The following is a 10,327-nucleotide window of genomic DNA, read 5'->3' on the forward strand; positions in this document are numbered from 1 at the left end:
ATCAATATGGGGGGTTCACATCATTATCCAAGCATTAATTTCTTTTATTGCTAATTATGATGCCTTGTTTATGTCTTGTCTTCTTAGAAGGGGAAAGGGATAGCTCATACATTATTTAATTGATTAATTATCCCCCCCCCCCCCCCAAAAAAAAAAAAAAGAATCAGTCTCCCAAGTTCTCCTAGAAAACTCAAGTACAGAAACTGGTTAGTTTGTTGAAGATATCATCATCACCGGATAATAGTGCACATCACTAGACTAAACAAGACAATTATTGTGTTTACCTATATGTGAATTATTAAGTGCAAAACCGACATTATGGCACTAAGTTTTGCTAGTTAAACAGGGAAAAAAAGATTCAGCTCAATCATGTCATATTTCTATTTTCTTATGAATTGAGCAATAAGAGTAATAATCCAAGTAATGTTAAAATCAATCGTTGTGGCCAACAGATTGCCAAGATTGATGATATGCATCCAAACTCAATTTCAACGATAACTAATTATAGAGGTAGTTCTACTATTATCCTCCTACTGTAAGCTATTCCTCTAATCTCCTGCAGTGCACTCATTGCTGTAACGAGAATGCAATAATGCTCCAGCTTTACTCGAGGCTCACAACTTGCACCACTAATGACATCTCTTCAGAATCTCAGTTACCCATCCTGTGGCTGAACTATGATTTGGTTCTAATACATGGACTTTTTTGTTCATTTGACTAACAGGAAATCACCAAAAAGAAAGATTAAGGTACACTTAATTGAAAATAGACAAAACATGCCCCCTAAAAAAAAGAATCAAGTAGGGCAACGAGCTAGTTTATCTCCATACAGACACAAGAAACCAATAAATTTAGAGAAACCTTGATGCAAATACATGTATTTTTCATGTTAAAATCGCCAGCATTCAAGGAATGAACAGAACTTCACTTCAAAGACCAGCAGCTATGAGCAAAGAGGATTCTACATGCTAGGTAAGGAAGCGGCCAGAAAGCTGAACATCTCATACCCCTAGCACCTTGCCAGCACAACTCAAAACCCTCTTTGAAGCAATTTATCCAAAGAAAACTGCAACGAAATTGAATCCATTATGCATGACCTATATTCTCATCTGCGTGCAGCCAAGGATCGTTCCTCTACACCTTGTCATTGGAGTAACTTGACGCCACACTGACCTCTCACTTCCGAGCGTCAGAACATCAACATCAGAAATCAATTTAATGTCCCAATTCCAGCGCTCCGGGCCAATAACCCCTCCAACAATATAGATATCATCTCCCAGACCTATCATTGCAAAACCAATTCTTCTACGAAATTCAGATGCCGAAACTACCATCTTCCGTGTCTCTCTTTCCTGCTTGTAAATGAGCCAATGACTCAGTACATAAAGCTCATCCCTAACGACAGCCATGGGGCCTTGGAGCCAACCATACTCATGGACTGTCCAACCCTGCTTCACATTTTCCAGAACCTGAACAGTTGACAAACCTTTGTGCAATACGTGAACTTTACCGGCAATAACCACTCCCGAGCAAGCAGAGTTGTGTGTGCGATGGAGGTCAGGGATCGGATCCCAAACATTCTTCTCGGGATCATAGATTTCCGCTCTTGATATTGATTTTCTGCAGTTAGTAAAACCCCCTGCAACAACTATCTTCCCATCAAACACACAACAAGCGAACATGGCACGAGGCACAATCATAGATGCGCACAGACTCCATTCTCTGGTTACCGGGTCATACGACCATACCTCATCAGTGGCAAAACTTCCGTCTTGGTCACCAGTTAATGGATCCACAGCATCACTGCCACCACCTAGAACAAAGAGTTTTCCAGCAGTAGAGACCACACCAAAGTGAGCAAGATGTCTGATATTCGAGGGAAGAACAGGAAGGGTAATCCAAAGATCACGCATAGGATCGTAAAGCTGCCACAAATTATCAGGGTCAAAGGCACAGACACACAAAAATTCTTCAGATGAATTGACCTCCTTTCTTGCCTTAAATAGTTCGCGACTTCGAATAGCAGCTTGCCAGGAACGGGAAACAAGTTCTAATTTTGGATGAAGATATAACGGAACCCGCGCAAGACACCTGAGTGCAACAGCATCAGGGAGCCCTTCGATGAGTACAGACATTATGGCCAAGCTCGCATCTACCTCAATCAGGAAATACTGAAGTGATGGTGGTAACTGTTATTTTTTGAAAGTCAACCTGAAACATTAAAAAAACAAATTAATGTAAAGATAAAGAACACACACTATAAACCATACAGCTGTACTGAAAATGCAAAATGTCAATTATCTTTATCCATCGATCGCATGACCAAAGCTCCATGTGCTTTCTAAATGCCCTTTCCCTCCCCAATCTTTATGCTCATTTGGACATGTAAAAAGAAGACAAAAGGCCACCTCTCTCCAGACACAAGAAAGGAGTGGGAAAAAAAGAACCTTTAGTAGCACGAACAACAAACCTGCAGGGTTGAAGAGGGAGACAACAAAGAATTTGGTTTATCAACTGCACTCACATCCCCCTCTATTAGAGATTTGACTATTTGATATCCTCATCAAGCACTAACAGCTTACTTGAAGTGCTACTACATGGATAAGTCACAACAATCTTCTAGAGCACAAACTTTCATTTCGAAAAGTTAGATTTAAAGACCACCCAATAGGAGAAATGAAAGATTCCCCTTTATAATTTCAATATTCCTCATAAGATCCAAAGCACCAGAGAATTGTGAGTCACATTAGCATAGGCAATGACAAATCAAAGACCTGGAAAGCACTTTCATTGCAGAGCCATATTAGTTAAATATCATCTGTTCTTTTTATTTTTTCCCGAGAAGGCAAATATTATATGTTCTACATCTATGAACCTCCAAAGCATTTCAAAGAGAAGAAAGTTTTTTTTTAACAAAGACTAATAGCCCGTTTGACAAAGCTTTTTTTTGGGCCAAAAGTGCTTTTTTTTTGCCAAAAGCACTTTTGGCAAAAAATTGAGGTGTTTGGCCAAGGGTTTGAAGGAAAAAAAGTGCTTTTGAGGAGAAGCAGAAGCAATTTTGGAGAAGCAGAAAAAAGTAGCTTCTCTCCAAAAGCACTTTTCTGAGAAGCACTTTTGAGAAAAATACACTTAGAAGCAGTTTTCAAAAGCTTGGTCAAACACTAATTACTGCTCAAAAGTGCTTTTTTAATTAATTAGCCAAACACAAACTACTACTCACAAGTACTTTTGAGAAAAACACTTCTCAAAATAAGCTGATTTTAGAAACTTGGCCAAACGGGCTATAAGAAGGTACTGTATCAAATACTTGGCTTGTCAACTAATTTTCCTGATTTTGGCAAAACAATATGGCCCTACATGAAGTAGCTACAAAGTCCAAAACTAAGCCAAGTTTTAATTGTGACTAAGGTCTTATAGGAGAGAGGCCTGCTGTAAACTTGTTCCACAATTAATCACCTCTTCAACAGTCCCAACGTGACGAGCAATGATCGGTAGCATTTCTTTTCATCGAAAATAGCCTACTTAAATACTCCATTATTTAAAAAGTTGATATATTTTCCTACTTCCAACCCAGAAATTCTTTAGAGTGTCATTTAACTTTTGGCAAGAGTTGATGGTTGACACCTCAATAAGTACCGAGTGCTTTAAAATTAAGCAGATCTTATGGCAGGAGAAAATGTATCATTTTCTATTTGTAGAGAAGCAATTGGAGTAAATGAATATTAACAATATCTCTTAGAAATGTATCACAGTTGATGGATTCACATTAAATTTGCTAAAAGAAAATCCCAAAAACTCAGCTTGCATAAACTGACCAATGAAACTTCCGGCGGACCTGATTTCTCAGTGCATTGACAATTTACTACAACAACAACAACAACTACTACCCAATAAAATCCCACAAAGTGGGGTCTGGGGAGGGTAATGTGTACGCAAACCTTACCCCTACCCTGATAGGGCAGAGAGGCTGTTTCCGATAGACCCTCGGCTCAGAAAAAAGAAAAAGAGGAGACAATTCATTAGTAACTCCAGTAGAAACCATAATAGTAACAGAAGCATAACAACCAAAAGATAAATGACATGCAATAACAGTAATCAGTAACTAAGGCCCGGGGCTAAGATAAACAGCAAGGATAGTGTGGATTCAACATAAACTGCAAGCTATCTAAGATCAACCCTAATCCAACCCCGCCTCACCCCCGGAATGAAGTACGCAAAGCTTTACTACCCCCTAACCTACAACCCTAATGCTTGACCTCCAAACCTTCCTATCAAGGGCCATGTCCTCAGAAATCTGCAGTCGTACCATGTCCTGCCTGATCACCTCTCCCCAATACTTCTTAGGCCTCCCTCTACCTCTTCTCGTACCCACCACGGCCAACCGCTCACACCTCCTCACCGGAGCATTAAGGCTTCTCCTCCGCACATGCCCAAACCATCTGAGTCTCGCTTCCCGCATCTTGTCATCCACAGGTGCCACGCCCACCTTCTTCCGAATATCCTTATTCCTAATCTTGTCTATCCTAGTGTGCCCGCACATCCACCTCTAACATCCTCATTTCTGCTACCTTTATCCACTGGATATGGGAGTTCTTAACCGGCCAACACTCTGTCCCATACAACATGGCCGGTCTAACCACAGCTCTATAAAACTTACCTTTGAGTAACGGTGGTACTTTCTTGTCACACAAGACTCCCGATGCAAGCCTCCATTTCATCCGGCCCGCCCCTATATGGTGAGTGACATCCTCGTCGATCTCTCCGTCCCCCTGGATCATCGACCCAAGATACTTGAAGCTATCTCTCTTGGGGATGACCTGTGATCCAAGCCTCACGTCCTTGCCTACTTCCCTCGACTCAGCGCTAAACTTGCAGTCTAGGTACTCTGTCTTAGACCTGCTCAATTTGAAACCCTTAGACTCGAGGGTCTGTCTCCAAACCTCCAATCTCTCGTCAACACCGACCCTCGTCTCATCAATTAGAACTATGTCATCAGCAAATAACATACACCATGGCACACCCCCTTGAATATGGTGTGTCAATGCATCCATCACCAAGGCAAATAAGAACGGGCTAAGCGCAGAGCCTTGGTGTAATCCCATGACAACCGGGAAATGCTCCGAGTCGTCTCCCACAGTCCTAACCTTAGTCTTAGCTCCATCATACATGTCCTTGATTACTCCTATGTAGGCTACCGGCACGCCCTTTGCCTCAAGACATCTCCAGAGCACCTCCTTGGGACCTTGTCATACGCTTTCTCCAAGTCAATAAACACCATGTGCAGATCCTTCTTCCTATCCCTGTACTGCATCGACAATTTATTAATAAATAAATAAATAATAATAGTATCATGTACATCTACAGACTCTGGTTGTATCTCATCCCAGAGCGGATATAGCACTCGTAGTTTCCTAGAAAAGGCTGAAAAGGGAAGGAAATTTCAAGCAAATCTAGGGGAACAACCAAAGATAAAAGGAGAAAAGACAATTAAAGTACAGAACAATATGGCTACCACAAATCCTCCTAAAGTAATAATTTATTCAATTTGCATTATCTTCCTTGTCAGTACGTTAAAGTCTGAAGGCAGCTAAAATGTTACCAATTACTGTAGTTAAATACCTGGGCAAAACTGTTCCCTGTGTGATATCTCCCCAGCTACTTTCTGAATAACCAAAATAAAAATGTTAAACAGAAACTAAAAAGACAATTCAGCAATAAACTCTGGTCGCGACATCACCTACAGATGCGACCACGATCCCTCTTCCTTCTTTGCACAGGGTAGAGTAAACAGGAATTGCTCCACCAAAATTCAGCAACCTGGATCGACATTTGGGGAGATTTAGAAAATAAACTTACAATAAAGTTAAGGTACATAAAGATAAGATTAAGTGTTGGAGGATGTGTAAGAAGCAAAAGATTTCCTATTAAAGCTGAAAAGACACCAAATTAAAGTTGTACTTTCACTTGATTGAAACACCTTCCCTTCAAGGAAATAATTCGCTTTTCCTCACTTCAAAAAAAACAATCGAATAGCAAACGGATTAATTTGAAATAGTATGTATCTATTTAGAGATTCCCTTGCTAGTGGAGACCTATTAGACAGAGAAACTGCCAGCAAGAAGGAAAGAGAACATTAAGACATGGAGAATAAGGTTAACCAAGGATGGATAGAATGCCATCAATTGACTTGGTTATTGTAATGGTGAATCAAGTTTCTCCCTACACTACAGCCCCCAAAGTGTGGCCTAAAAGCAGAGGAGTTGGTGTAATAACCTCTGGAAAAAAAGTTTGAATCCCAGCAGATGCAACAGGTGATTCATCCTATCAGTCTAACCCTAGGTGGTCAGAGTTAACTGATACTTATATTGGTGGGAAGTAGCACGAAACCCAGGAACTAGTCAAGGTGTGCGCAAGCTGGCCTAAACACTATAGTAATTAAACAGGATAATCTCTAAATTATCAAAAGCAGCATCTGCCCCCACTCAAAAATAAAAGAGGACAAGGAAGCATTGGGAGGAGCTTATTTATTTGTACTTAAAAGCTATGTTGCGCGGACTCTCCAAAATGTAACTGCACCCGTGTCGGATCCGTCAAAAATGACTACTTTTGGAGGATCCGACACGTATCCGGCCACATTTTCGGAGAGTCCGAGCAACATAGCTTAAAAGAGCATTATCAGCAGCTAAAATGTATTACAATGGACCTTTACCCCCCTAAACCATGGAGAATTTAAATGAGGGAGACTTAGGACACAAGTTACATTGTATAGAATCGTAGAAGTAGGGTCAAATAGTTCCAAAAAAATTGATTGTAAGAGATTTAGGTCAAAAGCCATGTTATATACAATACAAAAAGTAGTATCAGATAGTTCAAATTTCAACCTATGCCTATACAAAAGTCCTCATGATAAACCATTTCCATTTGGGACTTACTGTTTGTTTTAATTGGAAGAAGAAAAAGGGTAGTTATAGATAAAGCAAATCGAACACAGGAGAAGTGGAAGGCCAAATAAATGAAACAGCCAAAAAAAAAATGTTAAGAGGTCATTTTAGATCCACAAATAAAGCAAAGTAAGAAATGATAGGCGACGGTGATCTTGAGGAATAAGCATAAAAGGAAGCAATTATCATAATCAAATGCGGTAATCTGGAGGTATTATACAAATATAAACGATTAGATCCGATAGAATGTTCAAGGCTTCAAGTAGAATACATAAAAGGATAAATTGAGAGGAGGATGCTGAAAATGATTTGGGCATGTTCGATATAGACTTCCAAATGCACCGGTTTGTAAGTGCCACTATTATGATTGAATGTGTCAAAACGGGGACAAGGTACATCTAAAATCATGCAGTCTTAGTCTTAGATAAGAAGAAAACATGATAAGAACAAATGATCTATATAGGCAATACCCACTAGTTTAGATTAGGCTTTATCATTGTGTACAACTTACATTATGTTCGACATTTTTCAAGAATCTTTGTACTTTGGTTACAGTATCATATGTTCGATTAGAGATAAATGTGATATTGCCTATAGTTGTGAAACTCTTGATTTGTCTCGACAGAAACTTTTGAATATTAAATAAAAATAGTCCCAAACTGAATGGCATGGAACATACTGCCGATCCTAGCTACTTTGGAGTTTGACGCACAGTTGCTGTTGTATTCAGAGCCAGCAGCTAAGTTCTTTAGCAGCAATATTAGGGTAGTACTATAAGCAACAACGACGATCATATACCTATTGTGCCAAATAGTAATTGGACAAAATCCCATATCTTGATGATAAATGTGTTTATTTATTTGGAAAAGGAAATCAACCAATTTTTTCACCAATCCCGTTAAATATACTCTATCTACATAAACTAGAAGGTTTCTTTTTCTTTTTTCCCCAACGGAGTGATTTTAGGAAAATATTACCAAAAGGCAATATGATACAGAAGAGCTCATATATGGTTGTTACCAACAAAGAAGTTAAGATCAAATGGATGTCTAAAGCTAGGTAATTAAAGACTCTGAGCAAACAAAAACACCTAAATCTTAACATGACGAATCAAATGATGGGCAGCTGAAAAAGTACATAAAAATCATTCCTAAAATTAAACCCAAATCCCTAACATAAATAAAGAATTATAAAACAACAACAACTTTGGGTGTTTCAACAATTGGGGAAATGGTCAATCTTGAAAAGCAAACAAAATGTTTATGCAAATTCCAAAATTAAGTGCACATCAATCCCGATTCCCAGCTGATTAAGACGAAATTGAAAAAAGAAAATGATGTACCTGAACCCGAAAACCCTGCACCCTTTCAACAACTACAGCTGAAACAAGACCGATGCCTTTTCTTGAAAAAAATATTTGTTGTGTTACAAATGAAGGAAAAAAAAATCAATTACTGGGTGTTATAGATTAGCTTTGGTTTTGTAACAGAAACAATTTTGATTATTCTTTTGGGGAGAGAATTGGATGGGTACGTTTTTTGCAGTCTTTGTACGTCAGGCGAGAGTGTTTAAGGACAATTACACAAGAGTGTTTTTGGAAAGTAGATGCGTTTACCCTAAGAAATTAAAAAAAGAATAGAATTAGGCACGAAAGGATATTCCCATTCCATTACTCTGTCGTTAGGTTTTGGTTTTCTGTTTATTTAAACAAACTAAATATAGCTCCCCCCTCAACATTTTTTTTCTTTTTTTATTCCATAATATTGGTAGTACTAGTTTTGGAGCTTTGACAAAAAAAAAAAAATACTTTGAAGATAAACGTGTTTATCAAAGTCGATTTCATTTCCAACATCCGTAACATTTCTTTTCTTTAGGTTGACATCTAAAAGAGTTTTTCCTTCATTTCTTTTGGCTTTTAATTTATTTCTTTTGTTTTCACATATCACTTTGTTGTTCAATGTTTTTTATTCAGTGTCAATGAATTTCCAGCTAAATACACTTCAGTTTTTCCTAATATCATCTTGATTAGGAATCTCCTTTTTAAGTTTCTTTTGGAGGTACAATTTGACCCTTTTTTGCATTTAAGAATTTATGTGAGTACAATATGTCTCATCTTCCTTCTTCCCAAGAGAAAAAACTACTTTTCAGTTCCATAAATCTTCTTCAAATTGTATGCTTACGAGTTAAGATACATATAATTCTTTTTACTACAATAGATAATTAGGCCAATGCATGAGAAGCTTTCACTAATCGTAAGTGTGAAAGCTAGCGAGTAATTAAGTACTAGAAGTTAAAAAAGAGAAAAAGGATACGGAAAGTGGAGAGTTGATTGAAGAGGAACAGAGTGATTTTTTTTTTCTTCTCTTTACCTTGTTAGAGTGGTATGTTATGACTAAGGGTGTGTTTGGCAAGAAGGAAAATATTTTTCAATTTTTTCATGATTGGTTCGCTTAAATGTTTTGAAAAATATTTTTCTCGTGAACTCATTTTCGATGAAAAATATAAAATACTTTTCATATCAAGAGAAGGGAAAATATTTTTCAAAATTCTTTTTTAACCTTCCCACCCTATTCCCCATCCCTCAAACCCCCGCCAACCCACCCCCACACACCCACCTACCTACCCCACCCTACACTACCCCAACCCCCACCCTCGCCCCCACCCTACCGACCTAAAAATGGAAAGAGTATGGGGAACAACAGCTCATATAATAGGATATCCACAGCAATTGTATTGAAAAGTATTACTAACTTTTTTTATGGTTAAGTACTTAAAATTTTAGAAAGATTTTCATTGATTAATTTAATTGACTGACAGATATTATTTAAAGAGCACGTTAATTTATCTGCTGCTTTGATACATACATCGAGTTCGATTATGTAATTTTTGTACAATTTTTCATTTAAAATGAGAAGTTATAAATTCGAATTCTAAGGACTTTGTTATTATTATTCGGTGATGATGTAAATATGTAAAAGGAATGTACTTAAATATTTATTTTTAGAAAAAGGGCATTTAGTAATCGCCCATTTATTTTAGATGGCATGATTTTTTTACTAATTGGTTCCATTAACAAATTTTACCTTTCTAAATTTGAAATTTATTTAACATAAATTTTATATTTTATCATTACTGACAATGTTTTAAATATAATGACATGTCTACGACTAATAGTTCAAATAAATATATAAAAAATTACCTCATTTCAACACTGGATATGGTGCCTATTTTCAAATTATACAAGCTATGATTATTTCACATTTTTACAGATTCTATGTAAATTTTTGTTCTCTTTCTACAACTCTTTGTAGAATGTCATAAACTTTCTGCGTCCATTTTATAAAGTTGTATGTAGCCTTTCTTGGTTAACTTTCTAGTTTGTGTAA

The 10,327-nt window shown here is 37.5% G+C and overlaps 1 protein-coding gene across 6 annotated transcripts; it reads right to left on the reverse strand.

The window, feature by feature from the left end:
• Positions 1 to 357: 357 nt before the first annotated feature.
• On the reverse strand, positions 358 to 8,605 carry LOC104222676 (F-box/kelch-repeat protein SKIP30). 6 transcript variants are annotated; one of them, XM_070156038.1, is made up of 5 exons: positions 8,284 to 8,605; positions 5,742 to 5,817; positions 5,620 to 5,662; positions 2,471 to 5,300; positions 358 to 2,211 (listed from the first exon to the last, which is right to left on the reverse strand). In XM_070156038.1, exon 5 carries the CDS (start codon positions 2,133 to 2,135, stop codon positions 1,098 to 1,100), a length of 1,038 nt encoding a protein of 345 aa, XP_070012139.1. In that variant the 5' UTR covers positions 2,136 to 2,211; positions 2,471 to 5,300; positions 5,620 to 5,662; positions 5,742 to 5,817; positions 8,284 to 8,605; the 3' UTR covers positions 358 to 1,097. The 6 variants fall into 6 exon arrangements, with proteins under 6 accessions (XP_070012139.1, XP_070012138.1, XP_070012137.1 ...); XM_070156037.1 differs by having other exon boundaries at positions 2,471 to 5,305; XM_070156036.1 differs by having other exon boundaries at positions 5,738 to 5,817.
• Positions 8,606 to 10,327: the final 1,722 nt, after the last annotated feature.

This window comes from Nicotiana sylvestris, chromosome 9 (assembly GCF_000393655.2).
Source record: "Nicotiana sylvestris chromosome 9, ASM39365v2, whole genome shotgun sequence".
NCBI classification, from domain to species: domain Eukaryota; kingdom Viridiplantae; phylum Streptophyta; class Magnoliopsida; order Solanales; family Solanaceae; genus Nicotiana; species Nicotiana sylvestris.

Coding starts and splice junctions, on each gene's coding strand:
- LOC104222676 (XM_009773935.2), bottom strand. CDS start 2,135: ATGTCTGTACTCATCGAAGGGCTCCCTGATGCTGTTGCACTCAGGTGT.